This window comes from Micropterus salmoides, unplaced genomic scaffold, assembly GCF_014851395.1.
Source record: "Micropterus salmoides isolate LMB-PRFRI ecotype aquatic unplaced genomic scaffold, ASM1485139v1 Ms_hic_scaffold_14, whole genome shotgun sequence".
In the NCBI taxonomy this organism is placed as follows: Eukaryota; Metazoa; Chordata; class Actinopteri; order Centrarchiformes; family Centrarchidae; genus Micropterus; species Micropterus salmoides.
Genome location: NW_024040485.1, coordinates 20,268,341 through 20,289,044, shown reverse-complemented (window position 1 = coordinate 20,289,044; position 20,704 = coordinate 20,268,341). Strand labels below are relative to the sequence as shown.

General features: G+C 41.0%; 1 protein-coding gene across 1 annotated transcript in view; it reads right to left on the bottom strand.

Moving 5' to 3' along the window:
• Positions 1 to 52: 52 nt before the first annotated feature.
• The window catches only part of dnah9l (dynein, axonemal, heavy polypeptide 9 like), a 45,864-nt gene continuing 25,212 nt past the window's right edge, over positions 53 to 20,704 (bottom strand). Inside the window, exons 48-90 of the mRNA XM_038718215.1 lie at positions 20,397 to 20,601; positions 19,647 to 19,812; positions 19,380 to 19,482; positions 18,905 to 19,042; positions 18,701 to 18,802; positions 18,188 to 18,349; positions 17,854 to 17,937; positions 17,357 to 17,466; positions 17,074 to 17,236; positions 16,319 to 16,442; positions 14,393 to 14,535; positions 14,114 to 14,275; positions 13,780 to 13,839; positions 13,514 to 13,687; positions 13,227 to 13,373; positions 12,965 to 13,078; positions 12,656 to 12,799; positions 11,848 to 12,030; positions 10,865 to 10,966; positions 10,294 to 10,428; positions 9,197 to 9,370; positions 8,831 to 8,963; positions 8,596 to 8,698; positions 8,224 to 8,346; positions 7,900 to 8,104; positions 7,400 to 7,564; positions 7,109 to 7,249; positions 6,631 to 6,801; positions 6,439 to 6,561; positions 6,131 to 6,324; positions 5,834 to 5,982; positions 5,362 to 5,489; positions 5,056 to 5,193; positions 4,798 to 4,887; positions 4,529 to 4,720; positions 4,291 to 4,410; positions 3,241 to 3,300; positions 2,658 to 2,840; positions 1,859 to 2,041; positions 1,250 to 1,365; positions 945 to 1,057; positions 656 to 796; positions 53 to 426 (exon numbers count right to left, since the gene is read on the bottom strand). Coding sequence (XP_038574143.1) covers positions 179 to 426; positions 656 to 796; positions 945 to 1,057; positions 1,250 to 1,365; positions 1,859 to 2,041; positions 2,658 to 2,840; positions 3,241 to 3,300; positions 4,291 to 4,410; positions 4,529 to 4,720; positions 4,798 to 4,887; positions 5,056 to 5,193; positions 5,362 to 5,489; positions 5,834 to 5,982; positions 6,131 to 6,324; positions 6,439 to 6,561; positions 6,631 to 6,801; positions 7,109 to 7,249; positions 7,400 to 7,564; positions 7,900 to 8,104; positions 8,224 to 8,346; positions 8,596 to 8,698; positions 8,831 to 8,963; positions 9,197 to 9,370; positions 10,294 to 10,428; positions 10,865 to 10,966; positions 11,848 to 12,030; positions 12,656 to 12,799; positions 12,965 to 13,078; positions 13,227 to 13,373; positions 13,514 to 13,687; positions 13,780 to 13,839; positions 14,114 to 14,275; positions 14,393 to 14,535; positions 16,319 to 16,442; positions 17,074 to 17,236; positions 17,357 to 17,466; positions 17,854 to 17,937; positions 18,188 to 18,349; positions 18,701 to 18,802; positions 18,905 to 19,042; positions 19,380 to 19,482; positions 19,647 to 19,812; positions 20,397 to 20,601 — 6,114 coding nt within the window. The 3' untranslated portion in view covers positions 53 to 178. The remainder of the gene's footprint in view (positions 427 to 655; positions 797 to 944; positions 1,058 to 1,249; positions 1,366 to 1,858; positions 2,042 to 2,657; positions 2,841 to 3,240; positions 3,301 to 4,290; positions 4,411 to 4,528; positions 4,721 to 4,797; positions 4,888 to 5,055; positions 5,194 to 5,361; positions 5,490 to 5,833; positions 5,983 to 6,130; positions 6,325 to 6,438; positions 6,562 to 6,630; positions 6,802 to 7,108; positions 7,250 to 7,399; positions 7,565 to 7,899; positions 8,105 to 8,223; positions 8,347 to 8,595; positions 8,699 to 8,830; positions 8,964 to 9,196; positions 9,371 to 10,293; positions 10,429 to 10,864; positions 10,967 to 11,847; positions 12,031 to 12,655; positions 12,800 to 12,964; positions 13,079 to 13,226; positions 13,374 to 13,513; positions 13,688 to 13,779; positions 13,840 to 14,113; positions 14,276 to 14,392; positions 14,536 to 16,318; positions 16,443 to 17,073; positions 17,237 to 17,356; positions 17,467 to 17,853; positions 17,938 to 18,187; positions 18,350 to 18,700; positions 18,803 to 18,904; positions 19,043 to 19,379; positions 19,483 to 19,646; positions 19,813 to 20,396; positions 20,602 to 20,704) is intronic.

Here is a 20,704-nt window from a genome sequence, read left to right as displayed (position 1 = left end):
TTGCTCTACTAGAGTTAGCCTCCATTCTCCAGTATATATATGTACAGTATATGTAACATTTTATGACAACATGGATGACAAGTAAGCTTTTTAAACGTATGGTACACATGTACCTTGACCAATAAAATAAAATCCCTCCCAACTTCTGATTCCTGACCCCAGAACCCTAAACTCCCTCTCACACACTGAGCAGCAGAGCCACTCCTGCCAGCACCCACTTGGCGGGCCTCTCCCTGGTTTTGAGGCTGAAAGTCCATACATATGTGGGTCCTCTGATCTTGGTCTTGTAGAGCGGACACTCGTAGATGTTCCTGGTCTCCTGGCGGTCATTGGGCACAGCTCGGACTGAGATGACTGGCATGGCGGGCGTCAGTTCCTTTAGACGGGCTTCAGTGATCACCCCAGCCTGAGTGTCCCACCTTGCACCTGTGGAAGGACAGGAAGTGAAGAGGAGAGGGAAAAATGGGATTACCATGTTTAAAAACTGGGACATTTAAACATTAAAAAAAGGGAGGGAAGTTGGAAAGATGAAATTTAAATTGGCTTTCACACAATTTCCAAAGATAGGATAAGCATCTTGCTCAAGTCACATCAGTCACAGAAAATGGGCCCTCAATGCGGCCCCACAAAAAAAAGGGTTTTGAAAACTGTCTACCTTCCACGTAAAGTCCATATACGTATGCACCCTCCCTGGCAGGTTGGTTGAACTCTTCCTTAAACTTCTTGGTCACATCCACTGTCAGGTTCACTTTATCCAGGGGCCACTCGTTCTTACGCGCCAGAGACTGCATCACCGCTGGAAAGCCAGAACAAGATGGAAAAATAATTAATGACCAGTAGACGTAGACAATGGATGGCAAAAGAAAGGGAAAATCGTGATGCGAGAGTTGTGAAAATATTTTAGTCAAGCCTAGGTATCTTCTGTGTCCACAAATGTGTGTTACCAGTGAGGAAGGACTGTGGGTTGAAAAGTCCAGACAGCCAGACAACGCTAGGCAGAGACAAGTCCTGAGTCCAGCTGTCCAGCTCTTTACAACGCTGCAACACATCATTATACCTGACATACAAAGAGAGAGAGAAAAAGAGGTTAGTATCTCAAACAGCCAATTATATGAACTGCATTTACTACGACTGAATACAGTTGATCAAACACATAGCAAAACAAAAACCTTTCTAAAATGTATCCTCTCACATTTTTTAAAATACAACACTTATTCACATTTAGACATACCGACAAAGACACACATACCATATAGCCAGGCTGTAGATGGACGGGTAGGCCAGCTTGGTCCAAGTATCGGGGACGTTGTCAAAGAACAAGGCTGTCTGCAGCTTCTCCATCTCAGAAGAGATGGCCAGTTCACCCTTTGACAGACATATTTACTTATTCTATCACAATGAATGCAAGGCGCTACAAGTAGCATTTTAACAGGAATGAATCATTGCCATGTTAAATTTCGAGAGACCAGTGTAATCACTGTAACAAACAGCTGCTGGCCACTTTTTACACCACCTGATCAGATGAAGGAAATCTGCAGGATGGATTTGTGTGGCACTACAAGAGACTCCCTAATGACAATACAGGAAGACGGCTTCTTATTCTTTCAGTGTACACAAAGCTTCTCATTTCAGAGTTCTTCAAGAGTTCTAGGTGATGCAATCTTCATTTTGAGGAGCACTGGTATGAACACCACTGCTATGGGACATAGAGGCTCTCACCATTATGTATACAATAGTCAGACCAGGGTATAATTAGGCTAAAACACATGGGCACCAGTGTGGGTCGCTAGTGCCTCTCTTAAGGCGTTGGGGAGTGCACAGCCATCTGGCTTCCGTTACTAGCATAATATAAGCTTACCTTGAGTCCCAGGTCAAGCTCCTTGAGTGAGCGCCGGATCTCGGAGATGAGTGTGTTCATGCGCTCACACTCCTGGAAGCAGACCAGGATGTACGGGGAGCGTTCAGCTGTCTTAGAGGTGATGTCGGACATATTGTACTCCTCTGGTAACTTCTCCACTACCTCATCTAAAATAGCTTTGACCTGAAGGACGGCAGAGTCAGTAATTATTAAGAGCATTGAAGGGGAATTTCCCAGTTCTCTCTATCTTGTTCCTCCACGAGATAGAGAATTAAGAGTAATCTAAAACTGCTGCTATTTTGAGTAATTCAAAGAAATGACTTGTAGAGAAGCTTGTGGCACTAAATTTGTGTGTCAGTATCTTGTGTTCTCAGTATGTGTTTGCTAGTTTTAGCACAGGTTCAGTCTAGAGCTGCAATAATTAGTCGATTAATAGATTAGTCAATTAAAAGAAATTGTCAACTATCTTGATAATCGGTTAATCGTGTCAGTTCTTTTTCTAGCAAAAATGTCAAACATTTGCTGGTTCCTGCTTCTTTAATGTAATGGATGTACTGCTTTGTCATTTATGATAGTAAATGAAGAGTCTTTGGGGTTTGGACTGGGGTTTGTAGGTTGTTGGTTGGTTTCTTTTGTGGTTATTTTATAGACTAAATGATTAATCATGAAAATAATCTGCAGATTAATCAACAATGAAAATAATGGTGACTTGTAGCCCTAGTTCAGTCAGTTAATGAATAATAATGTCTTGTAATTCCCGTCAAAAAACTACAGTAATTGAACATGTAGTTGTAACTACCTTCTCCTCCAGGGTCTGTGAGGCTCCCTCTCCCATCACAGCATCAGGAGACTGCAGCTCCAGCAGAGTGTGGAAAAGGTTATCTGACGTCACTGTCAAGAACTCAATTTCTGCGTTGGGGTGCAGCCCATAATGCACTGGGCTCTCATGGGGGAGCATCTCATCAATGAAATCATGGTAGCCCTGAGGATAAAGGGAGAGGAATTGGTGAATGCCATCCATCTACTATTGTTATTTATTCATAAACTACACTAAGTCATTTGGCATTTGTGTGTAAAATGTTCAACAGTCAGACGTTGTGTAGTTACTTAGTGTTCATGGGAACTTTTAACCTTTTCCACAAGCTTTTATGGACTGCCCTTGTGGGAACTTAACATTTAACCTTTTTTTAAAAACCTATTTATCCAGGGACAGGAGACTGAACTTGCAATTTTCAGTAATAACTTGCTTTACATCCACAGAAGACACGCCAGTATGCAGTTACATTCAGACCAGTTAAATGTTCAACATTAGGGATACCTGGCAACGTAAATTCAATCGTTTCAAGGAAATGTTTCCTCAAATGGTTTCAATCTCTACTTACCTGGTAGTCCAGGTTGGAGGGTACGACAAACCCAGGAGCCAAAGCAAGCTTACGGTCAAACTGGGAAATAAAACAAGTATAAAAAAGTTTTAGCTTCATATCACTAACATTACAAAAGTACAAAACATAAAATTATCGCCACTCAGGTAGCCAAAATTGCTTGGTCCAACAGTGGCCTAAATCTGGCATGTCTAGTTGCCAGAAACTTTTTCGCTTGCATGTGGAGTCTCTGGCCCAAAAGCTAGCCAACTTGTTGCAAACTGGAGCTTATACTCAGCCCAACATGGTCCAAGTCTCTACTCCAAAAACACAGTTAAATCTGGCAGTCATATACTGTCTGCGACAAAGCCAGTTCACATTTGGTCCTTTTGTACTAGAATAGGGCCGAGTGTGCCAGCGCTCAATCTCAATCAGCTCCGTAGGTGCTGATTGAGATTTACACTGGGGACGCTGGGGACATGTCCCCACCACATTTTGAATTGGCTGATTTTTTATTTTTTGAAATGTTCTGAAAAATAGCTTGCACCAAGAAATGTTAAATAACAAATGAAAATGCTTTGATAAAGGTTTATTTGCACAATAAGAAAACATGCAATGCAATTTCAAATATAGAATAAACAAATGTGCACTGTCCTAAAAAAAGTAACTTAAGCTAAAACAAAAAACAAGCAGCTGATTACTGCATTATATTACCAATATATTTTTTATGAACTGTCACCTGCCAGCTGAATTTTTTGTTTCTCTTTATATAAATAAAGACATTTCCACCCTAAATTGGAGCAGAAAATCTCTCTAGAATGCAGGAAATTAAGTGTTAAATGCTCAAAATCATCCCTCAAATAGTTCAGCATTACATATTTCTTCAAAAACTGTTAAAAATCTTCTCAACTTGTTTCTGATCATCACCAAGTCTCGTGATCCAAGTGTATCATCACGCCCCTAATCTGAGCCCTTATGTCCCCACCACTTTTCAACACAAAGTGACGCCGTTGATCAGCTCAGTCGCATCCAGTCGCTTTGTCTTTCTCCCTTGAGAACAAACGTACAGACCTGGTTGGGCTGCATGTATTCTTCCAGGTATGTTCTGCAGAGCCGTCTGTCCCAGTCATCAGTGATGTGTCCTCCATACATGATCTCCCCAAACAGATACCTCAGGTCCTCCCATGGCACCTTCATCATCATAATCATTATGAAAACCACTGCCAATACATTCATCATCTTCAAATCATCCTCATCATGCTGTGTGTGCACCATCTCATCCACTCATAACACCAACAACACATCCCACCTGTGCATTAGCCTCCAGGTAGTTGTACAGGACATTAACTGATATTGTCAGGTCTCCAGTGTTGAAGGGATACTTTCTGTTCCATCCCTGGGGTCCAAACTTCCTCCTCTCTGCCACACATGCATGGAAGTAACACAGAGAGAAGAGGATGGTCTTAAACTCCTGCTCACGGCTGCACTGGTCCAGGATGTCCTAGAAAGACACCAATGAATGAATAAATTAATAAACAAATAAGCACTCCTAGCACAAAGTAGACATTAGACACTGACCTGGTCAAAGTTATCCAGAGCAGCATGCAGATTGGCATGCATGCCCGTAGGAGGTTCATTGGTGATCTTGATAGCATTTTCCAGAATGCCCTGAGGAAAATATACACAATCAAAAGATTCACATCTCTATTTAAAGTGAAGAACTGTAGTGTACATTGCAGCACTAATGCAATAGGGGTGCAGCAACGTTTCGTGGAAACCTACATCCATTACATGCATATGCTGGATGACCTAACTGCATGTACACTGCATCTCTACCTGTGGGATAATGTGTTCCTGGGGTGTAGGTGCCGGCTCAGCGCTCATAAACACTCTATAGTCTGGATGACTGCCTTCACAGCAGCACTCCAGGAGCTTCTCAAGTGAACCCAGCCAGCGAGCAACCAGGTGGATGTTCTACAGGGAGGTGAATGAAAACACACAATCAAAGTTTTGTATCGTAAATAGAGTATTTAGAGTACAAACTTAAAGTTCAAATTCAGAAAAATTTTTCTATCCTATGATGAAACATTAGTTCTATTTATCCAAATATTCAGAGTAAACCCATCTCACTTCCAATCAGACCTGCAATATAACCCAGTGGCCTTCCTTGGCAGCCTTTTCCATGGCAACCTCAGCCACAGCTTCCTGGCCCTGACCCAAGGATACATTGTGCAGCTTCCCAAGGTCGATAGTGAAACCAAGCTTCCTTCCTGGGAATACACAGGATTGAATATTAAACATTTCTATATGTTAATGTAGACTAAAACGTCCCCTTCCTAAAAATCTTATCATATTCCCACTGAAATACATCCTTCATCCTTTATTATTATCACTGATCATTCTTATGGTTTCAAAGTTGTTGTTTTTTTGCCTAGTACAGGTGGCAATTTTCTTAAAAAACACCAGGCACACTTCTTTAACACAGAAATATTACTTTGCATGAGTAAAGAATGAGCAATTAATGTCCATTAAAACACATTAAAATGTATAAGTATGTATTTATGCGTGAGTGCGTGAAGTCTGTGCAGATTTCCAGCTACTCTGTTGACAGTACCAAGTGATTCTACATCTTTAAGTGGGTCCACTCCAGGGGAGAGGATGAAGAACACAGGTGAGGCTGGACCACTTTCTCTGAAGGACTTTGCAAATTCAGTCTTTCGGCCCTCTGTATAATTTACCCCAAGCTTCTCCTCCACAAAGTTCCTACAGTATGCAAATAGGAAGAGCGGGAATAGTCTGGGTTTACAAAAAAGTGGATAATTCAAAAGGAACGGCAAAATGACAATGCATTACAAGGAAGAGGTGATATTTAAAATTAACAAGTAACACAAGAGGGAAAATAACTCCTCACCTAAGAGCATAGGTCATGCGGTCAGGCCTCAGGGCTCTCATCATGATGAGTTTCTGCAGGGAGCTCTTCCCTTTCCATTCCTGAGGAAACATCTCCTTCTCTGGACACTCTGACTCCACCATCTTCTTCCAGCGCTTCGGAGAGCCTTCAATGTCCCGGTCCAGACCCCGAAACTCATCAGTGAAACTCATCACCTGGGCAAAGAGAAGGGACAACAGGTGGCGTTTGACAATATCATCTTTGGATGTGAGCCAGCAAAAATAAATAAATAAATAAATAAAAGTCCTGTGTGCTCTGTGTGAACGCACCTTGATGGCACTCCACGCTGAGTTCGACAGAAAGTCGAGGGGGCTGATGTAGCTGTGGTCAATGTTAAAACGTAGCAGGAAGTCCAGCTCTCGCATGTCTATCTCCTTACTCATCAGGAGCAACTAAAAGAGAGAGAACACAGTCAGGGACAAAACACACTCTCTCACACTGATACAGACACACAGACACACCTGGAAGGCTAGCTGTGCAGTAAAGGTGAGCTTGTCTCTCTCAAACAGTCCCCTGCTGATGTAGTTAAAGGTGGAGTAGGTTACACAGTCTATGAGCGTGTTTACTCTGCTCTTCACATCCTCAGAGGCCTCCGCCATCGCCACCGCCTTGTGGAAGACCACGTTAAAGGCCTGAGAACAAGACGGAAAATGGATCTGAAGGAACTTTATTGAAGGTTTATTAAGTAGTTGGTCATGATTGTTGCATACATGTCCCATCACATATTTCTGTATTTTCTCACAATTTATGTATTTTTCATCTTAGATTGTCCAGGATTTACCACGTGTGATCTTCATTAAGGATTACATAACATTACTCTCAGTGACTGCAATGCATTTGCTAGGTTTTGTAGGATTTAAATTGGAGGGATACTTTTACATAAGTTATAATGAATATGAGTGTCTACTTCTTCTGTCACTTCCTTTCTGTCCTGGTTACCTTGAGGCTGAACTGGTACATGGGGTTGATCTTATTCAGATCGTTCATGATAAAGTAGAGAAGAGAAGCCCTGACAGCAACAGGACGGTAGTGTTCTCTGGCTTCGTTTATCTTCACCTCATTTACTTTAGCTTCCAGGACCTGAGGAGGAGACATGGAGTTAGATGACAGATCAAGAGATGGAACAGGTAGGTGGAGCACAGGAGGAAATATGGAAGGAATATGTTGAAGTATGAACGATGCAAAACAGGTGGACTCAACAACTAAGCACACACATTACACACTAGTTACCTTCATCTCAATCTCAGCAGCAGTGTGCTTGGTGGTCTCGAGCTTCTCCACCAGCACGTTGTCACCCAGAAAGTTGCTCTCCGCAGCAGACAGCCTAGTCAGCAGCTCGTCCTCCAGAAGCTTCAGCTCAATCTTGAACATGTTCTGCTGTTTGGTCAGTTCACTCTGGAGAAAGTTCACACATACAGTTTGGATCATTTTGGGAATTGCTTACGGTACATAACAGTATTTCCCCTTATTGCAACAATGGCAGACACATTATCAGCTCTGCTGGATTTAACTGAAATTTATAATAAAAAAACCTAAAACTAAACCAAAACTTGAGAGTTCAAGTTATCTGATCTAAAAATACTTTTTGCCCCACACTACTATTATAATACAGTATTGTGTAATAAACAATGTTTACAAGTGCAAGAACATTATATTTTAAAACAAGTGGACCAATGCCAATTTGCCATAACATGGAGGGAAAGAGGATCCTGATTACTCTTTAACCACACCTTGAGGTGCTCGAGGTCTGGTCTTTCCTGATTCACCACCTGGGCCAGGAGCTGGTCCTCTAGACCATCCCTGGTCACTGTAAAATTGATGAGGGTGGTCTGGGCTTGAATCTCTGGCTTGTAGTGAGGATTGGCCAACTTAGTGTGGAGGATCAGTCTGAAGCCTGGGTGGAAAAAACACTCCTTGTCCCCAACCTTTATACAACTGTGAGAGAGTGGAACAGAGGGAGGATGGGTAAAGCACAAGAGGACAGGGCAGAAAACGAAGAGGAACAAATGGCTGTTTTGTATGTACAGTGCTCAGGTGTGCGTCTCTTGTGTTACCTGCCCTTCTTGATGGTGTGTCGCCCCAGCAGAGGGTCAATAACAGGGTCAATGGTCTCTTCAAGGTTCTCTATGAGGACAGTGTCTCCTGCCACTACGGCCTGTTCTATCACATCTACATAGCTGGTACAACATTTAACATTAATATGAAAATGAAACAATAATTAAATTTAGAGTCAGTTCTCCCAGATAGAGAAAATGATAGTGATGCTATAGGACGAAAGTAGCACAACATTTGGTGGTGGCGGGTTTGTGATGGTAAAATGCTTCACAGTAAAAGATTTCCCACAAAGAGATTTGGATATGTTTAAGTGCATACATTTAAACAGAATACATCAGCTATATAAAAAAAAACAACTAGAAAACACTCACCCTCTCTGCCCTAAACTGACAACCTTGAGGGTGCTGCCACATCGACTCTTGATCCACTTAATGCCTTGAAGCTGAGGATCAATGAGGAGAGGCCAGCGCTCACCTAGAGCAACACGCACATGACCCACACACAGTATTATTGGGCAAACACAGCACTGCACAGTTTGTACTGACTGCGAAAAAGGGGCTATCTTCACTATGGTGATGTGAGAGTTTATTTAATGCCACTACTCACAGTTAGTGAGAATGGTCGCATTCTGAGTTGACATTTTGTCTCCTGGTAAGCCTTCATTGTTCCACTGGGCCACCGTCGCATCATCAGTCAGCATCAACACTGGATCTAAGCCTTCGGTCATAGGGATGGGCATCTGATGAAGATGATATGGAATAATGAGAAAAACAAAAGGAGATGGGGAATCTAAACATAATCTTCTGTTCTAAGAACAAGCATCCGTGGGAATGATAGAGGGAGGAAAAGGAATGTGGAGAAGGAAGTGACAGATTTTCACATCGATCACAAAGATAGCCTTTTAATTTAGGAATATATCTTTCAATGTAGAATAATTCTGGGAAAATCTTTCAGTGTTTGTAACATTGTGACCTTCTGGCTGCGCAAAAATGGCATCCAGAGGTTGTCCAGCAGCTCCCTCCTGTACTTCTTGGAGAAAGAGCCGGCATAGGAGATGAAGGCTGCAGTCAGGAGGACATCCCCACTGAGAGTTTCCTCCTGTTCATGGTACTCAGCCACTGAGTGGGCCCAGCGCACATTCTCACTCTGAAACATGCAAATGCAGTATACATTAGGCTGAGGTGGTATCTATTTTTTCATGACTTCAATCCTGACATTTCACAGAGGTAAATACAGTAAACCTTATGGCCCATAGAATAATGAATAGACAGGAACGGAGTGTCCTTCCATAGATTCTTGCTGGAGAAGCCAATGACACTTGTTGCTGTGGTGTACACGACATATCAGTGCGCTGAAAGGGTAAGATGTGCACATAGCTTCGTCTGTGTTGGCTGGCTCACCTTTATCACCAGGACTGAAGCCAAACTACTCCCAAACAGGTGTAAAGGCATTTTTCTTGTTGACTAGTTGTCAACAAGAAAAATCTGATGTGTGTATTGTTATCCCCGCCACACTGCAGTTGGGGGTTCACTGTCTTGCAGACTGGAGAAGCTGGGGACTGATCTTCCAATTAGTGGGTGACCGGCTCTACCTCCCGAGCCACCCACAGCCATGCGCAAGCGGCAGGTGAATGCAGTGGATAAGTGGAAAAGGTGAGCAATGTTGTCAGCCGGTGTGTGTGTTGTTTACCAACTTCTTGAAAAGTGAAGGGGGTTACAGCGTTGACGATGATGTCAGGCAGTTTCACGTGGCATTGCTAGCCTCGTTGAGGGGGTACACTACAATACATCTGCTCAATACAGCATCACTGTACCAGTTTTATAGCAAGAGAAGTGTATTTTTGATGGTATTGAAAGTGATACTGTCAGGACTTTTAAACTGTATATCTATACTGTTATACCGTGATTCTGCCCAAGCCTAGTATACATACAGTGAGAAGTATCTACTATAATACTGTTGGTAACGTGTAACAAGTACTCTATACAACATACTGCACTGCTACAAAATGCCTGAAATCAACTAAGAAACATGAATTAAACTGATCTCTCATTGGTCTCTGCTGTGCCCACCTCCAGTCCTTTGACCAGCCGATTGGCTAGTTCTATTGTCTTGTTGGTGCGGTTGACCTCTTCCTGAAAGCGTAGTTTTTCTGATGTGGCTTTCTCAAATGCTGTTGTCAGAGCTTCCAGGCTACTGTCCAACTCCTGAGAGAGACGGGAAGAGGAATTTCCAAAAATATGACGACACGTCACTGTTGATGTTCCTGAATAAACTCTATCTTAGTTATATCTGAAATTATTTCTACGCAATGTGCAAACTGTAAACAAAAGCAGTAGTGTGAAACCACATGGACATAGACAACCTCTGTCTAGAATGTGCTTAGGAATTTCTAGTATTACCGGCAGTTCAACAAGCTAATCAAACACTTCCAGGAGTAACTAGAATTATAGAGAAATTCCTGCAGCAGAAAATAATGCAGAGCCGTAGGACCTACGAACAAACTGCAGTCACGTTATTAAAATGAAGGGGCTTGCCATTTGTTTTTCAATCTAAATATATTTACAAAAGCAAGGAAAGAAATCTAGAAAGAAAACAATGAAAGAAAGACAAAGAAAGGAACGATGACCTAAACCGACTTACAGCGAGTTTCCTCCTGATGGCCTCTAGTTTCTCAGCAGCCTCGGCCAGATCAGCATTGGCCTGAGACAGACGCATCCTCTTCATCTCTACCTCACATAATACCTGTAGACAAAACAAACACACACACACACATACACAGCAGTATGACCCAAAATTATCCATTAATTTAATGGCTCCACTAGAAATACAGTACAATTTAGAAGCTTATAGTTTCATCAGTAAAATACCATGCAATTCTTTTAGGCATGGAGACAAAACCACAACCATTAACATCAGTCTTAAACAACCAAGATCATTATTAAAACACTTTATTTATGTGATCACATAATATAATATATCAAGCACATACTGTATATTTGAATTAATGCCAGACATGCCAATATAATCAATATATGTTGATAGCTAATTGCACATAAATCGGTATTGGTGTTTATCACAGCTGATAAATGACAAACAGAGAAACAGAAGACGTAGCTTTCAATCATGTTATGAGTGTTTTTGATGCATAGGTTGTCACACCCACAAATCCACCACAAAAAAACACAGCTGCCATTATCAGCTGTACTTTTGTTCAAAGTAGTATTTATAGCAATAAAAAAAGTTTAGTTTTTAAAACTGCATTATGTCATGTTTTCTTGGTGAGGACTCATACCTACACGTAACAATTGTTAGGGATAATCTTTGTTTATTTTTTGTGTTTCTGAAAAGACGAAAAATGAAAGAAAAATCGGCCAATATATCAGAATATCGGGTTTTAAAATCCTAAAATATGAAAATCAGTACACTCGTATTTGAAATCCTACAATATAAAGTCAACAAAGCAGAGCTGTACTTACAAAAATCTATCCAGGGCAGCACAGTAGTTGGGGAAACAGAAAAACACTCATCAAACAACAAAAACACAGTTTCGGTACACTGAGAAAGATCAAGCTCTGGCTTAGATGACACTAACTATTTATGACAGATGCTGTACGTGTGTGTACCTCATGGAAACGTATGATGTTGATCACCCAGGCACACAGCCCCGCAGCAGCCGAGGATTTCTGTCGTACAAACTCAGGGTTGAACTCCGGGTCACTGAGGTGCTCATCTCTTACACACCTTACTGTGGCCTCCGGGATGTTCTCTTTGTCAAAGTTCACCAGAGCCTGCAGGAAGTCATCCACCTGCATGTGCATTTGTGTGCAGTGGTGTGTGTGGATTAGATAAAATGGAGTCACCTGAAAATCTCCAAATATAATACTTTTGCAGAGTTTTTAGATTTTAAATCATGAGCAGGAATTGAGAAGTAAAATAAAATAAAAATAAACTAAGCTACACATCGTATTGGCAGTTGTCTAATGTAACACAGTGTTTGCTAAAATCTCTTTTTCAGTTTCATGTATAGCTTTCTTTAACAAGGAAAGTGCCTCTCTGAGATAAAAAATCCATCAAGAGGTCAAGATAGCAGCAGCACACAGAATATGAATTACAGAGGTTATAAAACATTCAGTATACTACAGTGTTTCAGCAAAATAGATAAAATATGAAAAGAGAAATCACTGCCCCCAGCAGTCAATCAGCCATTGTAAGAAATATAAAAAAACAGATAAACAAACAATAAATATTCAATTCCCAGTTATGTTTGCAGTTCAGACAAGGGACGAGGAATGAAACAGCAATAACTTATTTTAAACGTGACAGTGTTATTTCAGCAGTGGAGGGAATTTATTGGTGATGGACCTTTTGGCTTTGTGGAAGTCAACCATTTATCTAATAAACACAGGACAAGACTTCACTGTAAAACATCACCTTGCTCATGACCATCTTGGAAGCCTTCCAGCTGCGATCTTTGGGGATTCGGCCTTGGGGAGACAGTAACACCAGAACAGCTGCTGAGACATTTGTGACAATAGCTGGGGGGTTGGGGAACGTCCTCAGCTCTGTCAGGTTCAACTGGATGAGCACAGACACACACAAACACATACATTTGGTGGGGACTGGTATTGAGCACTTTTTGAATATTTTGCACCACTAGCTATGGGCACATATAAAACAAATTGACTGAAATAAAATACGACACGATTCAGGTCTGTATTTATGTGGACACAAGTGATTTACCCTGTTTAGTGTATTGAGGGCTGCATTGGCAGCCTGTAGGGCAGGTTCAGCCTTGGCCAGGTCCTCCTCAGTCTCTTGCTGCTGTTTGGTCACTTCAGCTTGGATTGCTGCCACCTGAAGAACCAAAACAAAAACAACACAAACATGGGAAGTCTACTTTGAATGGATTGTTTGTTTGGCTGATTTCCGTCCCATGTCATTACTCCTTCATCACATATACTGTAAAATCAAGTATTGGCATGAATGTGGCATTTACCCTTACCCTTTGCTCCTCTGCATCCGCCACAGCTCTCTCTTGGTTAAGCTTGTCAGTCTGTTGTCCTATTTTAGCAATGAGAGCCTCTATATCTGTGTTCCTCTGCCACAGCTCTACCTCCTGCACTGCTAGCTTGGCTTTCAGATCTTCTACCTGAGCAAGACAGACAGGAAGAGACCGGTCAAAATATAAAGAAAATGGCACAACAGATTGAGAGAATATAGTTTATAGACAGACAAAGAAGATAGTTGATGGTTGCCTGCATTTATACAGTATATCACATATTGTCTGACCTGTGAGGCAGTCGTCTGCAGTTTCTGTAGGCCGTTTTCTAACCGTTCCATCTTCTGGGTCAGCTCTGTGCGTTTTTTTCCCAGCAGGTTGCCATACAGTTTCATAAACTCCAGGAAGCTCTTTGGGGTGGTGTAGTTAAAGTGTTTCTCATTCTGCTGGTACTTGACACTCACCTGTACAGTGTGGATAAACAACAAACCGTGAGATGATGACAGAGAAGGTGTCAGGAGTGATTATCAGCCACGGCGCTTTTGCAATAACTCACCTCATTGACACTGGTGTGGGCGTAGGAAATGAACTCACTGATAGATGCACGCACATTTGGCTGTACAGGATAAACATGCACAGGGATTTAGGGAATTATTATACTGGCAGGCAATGGTTAGAGTAACCAAATTATTTAAGAGACTTAAATTGTGCCATACAATCATTGTTTAATATTTATGGATCTGACTGGCACACTACCTACATTTCCACATTAAGTAATAATTCATACGTTTTCTATTCTTAAATTCCCCAAAACCAGAGGAAAAAGATAAAATGAAATATTCAATATGTAAAAAAAGTGCAATATAAATGCTAGTCGAATGTGCTGTCACCTCCAGTCCAGGTATCTTCTCTATGAAAGTACAGCTGACAGACTGCAGGGCGTGCTGAGGCCAGGGGTGGAACCAGTCTATTGCTGTACAGTTCACCAGAGCTGGAAACTTACGCGCACGGGTCCGCAAAGTGAACCCGACTGGGGAGAAACACAACACGACCTAAAAGACAAAAAGCGTGGTGGCAGACATATTTTTTTAAATCTATAGGAAAGTGTGTTTTAATAAAGCAAGCAGGTATCATATTACTCTTAATATTACATAAGTAATGTTTAAGACCTTGAGCTGTCTTCGTATCCGCTCAATAAAGAAGCTCCAGCAGTTGTCTCTGGAATCTATGAGTCCTAATCCTCTCAGCTCCATACGGATCGATGTCACAATCATATCCACTTCTTCATCACTAAACAGGTCTGGAATATCCCCTAATTAACACATACATTACAATGTTAGCTCGAAGTGTGTATTTATTCCTATTTACAGTATAATGTGAGTACAGAATTCAGCACTGTTCAGTGGAGTTTCTGATGCCTCTTGGGTTCATATCTATTGCTCACTGACAGTCAGTGTATTTTTATCTAGCTGCTAAAAATCAAAAGGTCATAAAAAACACTTTTTAAAATTAAAGGGCCAGATTTACTAAAGGTTTGCGTGAGTAAAAAGGTGTGAAAACTTGATATCACCAGCAAATTAACATGTAAGCTGATCCACTAACAGTGTGCATGGAGAATTACATCTTTCAAAAGTGCAAGATAGCACCTGTCGTTCATTTATTACTTCTGCCTTAATGAATATGCAATTTGGGACTTTTCAATTTTATTGTGGAAAGTAATGGGCGGGTAACATGCAAATATATTTATTTGCTACACGCAATGTGATCTAAGAAGCCTAAAAGCAATTGCATGTGAGTGCAACAACATCTGCATTTAATACGTTTGAAAGGAAGGTGCAAACCGTCAAGTGTTGCGCAGAGATGGCTGCTGTTATTGTTGCCAGAAGGATACACAGCCGCGATGAAAGAAGACGTAGAGAAATTAACAATATTAGATAATATTATTCTAAACCCAATATATAGAAATACAATTATTTTATTTTATTTATTTGATGATCTATATAAATTGAATAGTGTTTTTGTATTTTCCTTGATGCTTTGGCAATACTGTAGTATTAACATTCATGGGAATAAAGAAAATTTTGTTTCGACCTGACTTCTTTTCTCCGTGAGATGGAAAAATTTAGAAAGTTGCGTGGCACTGCGGAGGGCCCCCAGCTGCAGTAGTGCATGGATCATGCATAAAATTCATCCAGCCAGAGGGAACGATCATCAACTGTTCATAGCGCATCGGTCGTAATAGCAACACAACCCACTGTAGGTATCGGAGAGGGAATGGGGTGTACAGGGGGTCGGTGATTGTTCCCTCTGGCTGGACGAAGAGCAATCTGCCTTAATTTCCTCGCGTCTGGGTCATTGCAGTTTACTGTATCTGTTTCTGCTGGGCTTTCCCAAAGCAGTTTTTCAGGTGTGCTCTCCCAAGTATTTAGTAAAGTCTCAGTCAGGATGGGCAGGTGCATACGATTTCCACATACTTGGGACGTACTTAAGGAAACAAACCAAGGTTTTTATGCAGTAGCTGCTTTCCCTCACGACTCTCCATAGTGGAAACCAATAACGCAATACCCTCATTTAAATACTGCCACCTCCATTGTGTTTGCACTTGTTGTCATCTACACAATAATTCTTAGTTGATCACCCTTAACAGGTGCTACAATTGCACATGCAATATTTTAGAATGAACATGCAATTTAGTACTCTTTATTTGGGAAGTTAGTAAATCTGGCCCAAAGTGTAGTAAAATCTGTAAATTTTGTGGCATCCTATAAAGTGCTTCTACTAGCAAGTGTAACCTGGGATTGAAGCCTCATCATCCATACACCACCCCATTAATAAAAAATATAATTCATTAATACATATTGGTTGATGTGTGGTTTCACCCTACTCTAACATTTACCTAACCTGCGTACAAAGTGTCAAAGACAAAATTTGCCTCTTGAAATTTTCACTCAACAATTTGTTGAATTTATGCTCTGAAAGTCTTTGACACTACACATTCACAAAAAAGGTCTTTGATAGAAGAAGGTATGCTTATTCTTCAGATCTGATAATAGTACCTTTTTACAGACTAAAGCAGGATTTCAGTGTAGCCAAACCTGAGGCCAGCATATCGTTGATGAGCACCAGGAAGCGTTCATCTGGAATTTGGGCATCTGTGTGAAGGAACACTGTACCAATGTTCTTCACCCCCACTTTTATATACAACGCAGCTATATCACTCTGGAGAGAAATGGTTGCAGGAGAGGGACAAAGAACACATAAATATGGCATCAAATAAGTCAAGCGAAAGTTGGAAAGAGAAGAACAATGCTAAACTGTCACGACCTTGGATTTGAGTGTGGTGTTTTTCTGTTACTTTGTTAAATGTCCATTTCCGTTTTATCTCTGTGTTCTTGTTTAGGTTGTCTTGTTTTGGTGTTTAAGTATAGCTTTGTTTCTTGTCTACCTTGATTTCCAATGCATCTCACCTGTGTTTAATTGCCCTGCCTTCTTGTGTATGTGTGGTGTGCCTTTGTATGTATTGCCCTCAGTTGTGTTCAGTCCTTGTGGTGTCATCATAGATTGTGAGTGTTCTGTCTGAGCTTTGTTCCCTCATTTTGGATTGTTCCCTTTGGATTTCCCTTTTGTTTGGACTCTCACCATGTGCTCATACATAAGCCTGTTTATCATAATAAACCTTTCTGAACTGCATCCGCCTCGCCACTGTCTGCATTTTGGGTCCACACTCTGTATTCCTGCCTCAGCACTCAGCCTTTCTGATATAAACGTTAATCTGACAAACAGTGGAATTATTTATAATTTACCTTGAGGTGGAATTACTTTTTGTATGCGTGTGTAAATGTGTGTTTACCTTGAGGTCATTAATGCCGTAGCCTTTCCGCAAAGTAATCTGGAAAACTTCCAGCATACTGAGGAAGGCAGCCAGCCGACACAGACTCTGCTTCCCACTGCCTCCAACCCCGACCAGCAGGGCGTTACCATATGGGGCCTCCAGGATACGACTGATACGACACCTGAACAGAACACCAGAATTAATAGTGTGTGTATGGTCTGGTGGACATAAGTGCTCATTCTGTGTTGATCCTTTGATTGAAATTTGCGTGAATGTGTATCTGTGAGTGTGTGTGGCTTACACATGCTGGATAGCTTCTTCAAACAGTACCAGGTCCATGACAGCATGCAGCTCATTATAATGCTCCAGAGAATCAGCCAGCGTCTTCTGGAGTTTCTCCCAGTCTGAAGCCTGACAAGACGGGCAAATAAACTAACTCTTCAGTGGTTCCTTTGAATAAGGGCAGCAGTGTCCAAGTAACTATGTGTTAACTTCCAGATACATAATGAAATTAAGTTCTTATCAGAAAGAAAGGGAATTAGTTTGCTAATGACAGTGCATTCATCCTTATTTACTGTCTTGACAGATTAAACATGACAGCAGAATTTGTGCCATAAGGTCTCTGAATATGTGAGCTATGGATAATCCACATACTAAATTGATCAAAGTCAAAAACAATTAAACTCACCTATTCTATTACCACAGTTAATAAAGAATAAATAGATGCTTGAAAGGAGCATTATGGAGTCCAGATCAGAGTAGTTCTGAATAGCTTGTGTGTATATGAATGTGTTGAACCTGGTGATAGCGAGGCTCTCCAACTCCCTGGGCAAAGTGACAATACACCAAAGGCTGGTGGATAAAGATGGACTCATCTATTCCCTGGAGAACATTGGCAGAAAAGCACCAAATTACTAAACATGCCACAGTTTAACTGCCCTTCACTGGCTAGAAATAGACCAATTATTTTCAGTTAATCGGTTTGTCATACTTTATGAGAAGCTCTACAAATTAGCGGGAAACATCAAATCTGTTTTTCACATTCTTGGATGTGCCACAAGGGCTTGCTGTTTTAATTAAGCATTTGTTGCCTTCTATTGAACATTTTCACTGTATGTTCCTTGTTTCTTACCTCAAAATATCTCTTGCCAGTGTCCAGCAGGATTTTGTTGAAGAGTTCCACATCTTTTTCTTCCATCAGTTTATCGGAGTAGACCCTAGAGCTCTCATGCAGCCACAGATGTACCAGGTCCATGGGGTAGCGGATACTCTCCGGCAGGGCAAACAGGATACCCTACACACCAACATACATCGAATAAATAATGATGTGATTCAGTTACACACACTTGACGTTTAAAGTATTAGTTTATTGGCAACTCCATCCCCACAAACAGGTATCTCACTGACTGATAGAGATTCAGATATACAGTATGTGTGGCTTGACAGTTGAAATGGGTATTTAATCATTCAGCAACCACTTATTATCCCACTGGAAACTATAGCTACTTGACCCATACATCTGTTAACTGTGAATCCCATTCACGAAATTAAACATCATTCATCCAAGTGTCTTACCAAGGAGACATAAATCATTTCACGTAATGATCTTTAGTATTTTGTATCTGATTGACTGCGTGTGTGTTACCTGGAAAATGTTAGAGAGGTCTCGCAGGTTGAAGATGTAGTGGAAGCGTATGGCTGTAGGGAGGAAGTTCTGGCTGATCTTTTGGTGCAGACAAATGGCTGCCTGGGTCAGCAGAACAAAAAGATGGATAGATGTAGAAATGGTTGGATAGATATTGGAACAGACAAACAGAGTGGCTGATAAGACCAATAGTAGTAGATGCACCTGTATGAGAGTTCCAACTGAGCGGGAGACCCCGTAGCTGAATCCTCCCTGAAGGAAGTGAGCTGACAGGATGCTGGAGAAGATGGTGGCTAATGCATCGGCACTAGGGAAATGTACCGCAAACACTGAAAAATGCCTCTGAAAGGAGTAAAGAGATGTAAAAATTACTTGCCATTAAAACTGAGAGCTTGCCTGAACTAAGGCTCAAAAATCACATATAGCAAACTAAATACAGACTCAAATATACCAACCCTCCCAAAACAAAACAATGATAAATTCACATCAGCTTTCTAGGACACTCTAGGACAAATTTTCTTGCTTCTTGCTTTTACTTAAATCCATTCTGTTAATTTGCAACATGATAAATTATGCTTAAAAAGATAATTAAGTAATTGTAGTAGAAAGAGTAATGGTGATAATAGTACTTTTAGATAATAGTGTGTGTGTGTGTGTATGTGAGCATGAATGTCTATACCTGTAGTCTGGGGTTGATAGAGAAGCTTCCAGCTGTTGGGTTCATACAGGTGATATACTGGCAGTTATGTATTTCCTTCAGTACCAGTCGCTGTCTGTCATACCTAGAAAGGTTTTGTATATTTAGATCCAATCTAAACATTTAATTCAGTACAGCTGGTATCCACTGCTGGTATCCACTGTGTGTTTACATACAGATGTGGATGTTTAACTGTACTGTAGATTTATTCAATTAGCTAATTGCGAATATATTGTTTCTTAGTCTTACCAGTGGCTGTAGTCAAGGTGCTGGCGTATGAGTGTGTGCGGCTGGACGGTCCCATAAACGTCCACCTCTGGCATGTTGAGGTCGTCTATGAAGTAGATGAGTCTCTTAGCGGTAGGAGGAGCAAATTTACGACCAGCTTTCTTCTCCAGGGGTTTCTCCAGGACACCTGAAGTCCATATATTGTATAAGACAGTCGATGAAAATGACTCACAGCAAGTGACTCATTTAACATAGCCAGTGCGTGAATAACACAAAAGAGGTTCTCATTTATGGATTTAAAAATGCAGTCTGCACCAGGAAAAGAGAATAAAAAAAAAAATAATAAAAAAAAAACAATTTCAAAGTTCAGAGAGTCAGAGTAAAAGCTCGTATTGCAATAAATGTTATTTATTTCAGGCAATATTAAAGGTCAAAAGCAGTGCGGTATTGCAACGAGATGTCAATACGCTGTGATACAGGCAGAATCTTATTGAAGCCGGGATTTTCTTTATTCACATAATGTGCTCATTAATATATCAAATATCTAAAAAAATATAAAGAGCAACGACATCTGAAAAAAGGGTTGAAAGGGAAGGTCTGTAATTGGCAACACTGTTGATCAAAAATGTGAAATTATTGTCATCCCAATGCCAAATTCATTACATTTACATCTATTATGTATGATGTTTGCACTTCCAATACATTCTGCAATAACTGTCAATTAGCACTGCTATACCCCCCCCGCCAAAGTCACATTCCTGTGATTCTTACGTTGCAGCATGGCTGATGTGGTGTAGTAGTTGAAAGGGACTTTAGCCACCATGTAGTCCTCTTTCAGCTTGGCGACTTTATCAGACACGAGGATGGTCTTGCCCACACCGGCGTTGCCCACTAACATGATAGGTTTGCCTCTCTGGAGCAGCAGGTCCACGAAGTAGGTCAGACAAATGGTTTCTGGAGTGTGGACCAACACAGTCTGAAACACACATCGCATGATCTGATGGAAAGGGCTTGTCCAAAATGTGGCAAATAATGAGTGCGAACATAATGTGCAGAAATTCTGTTATTCGTACACAGTC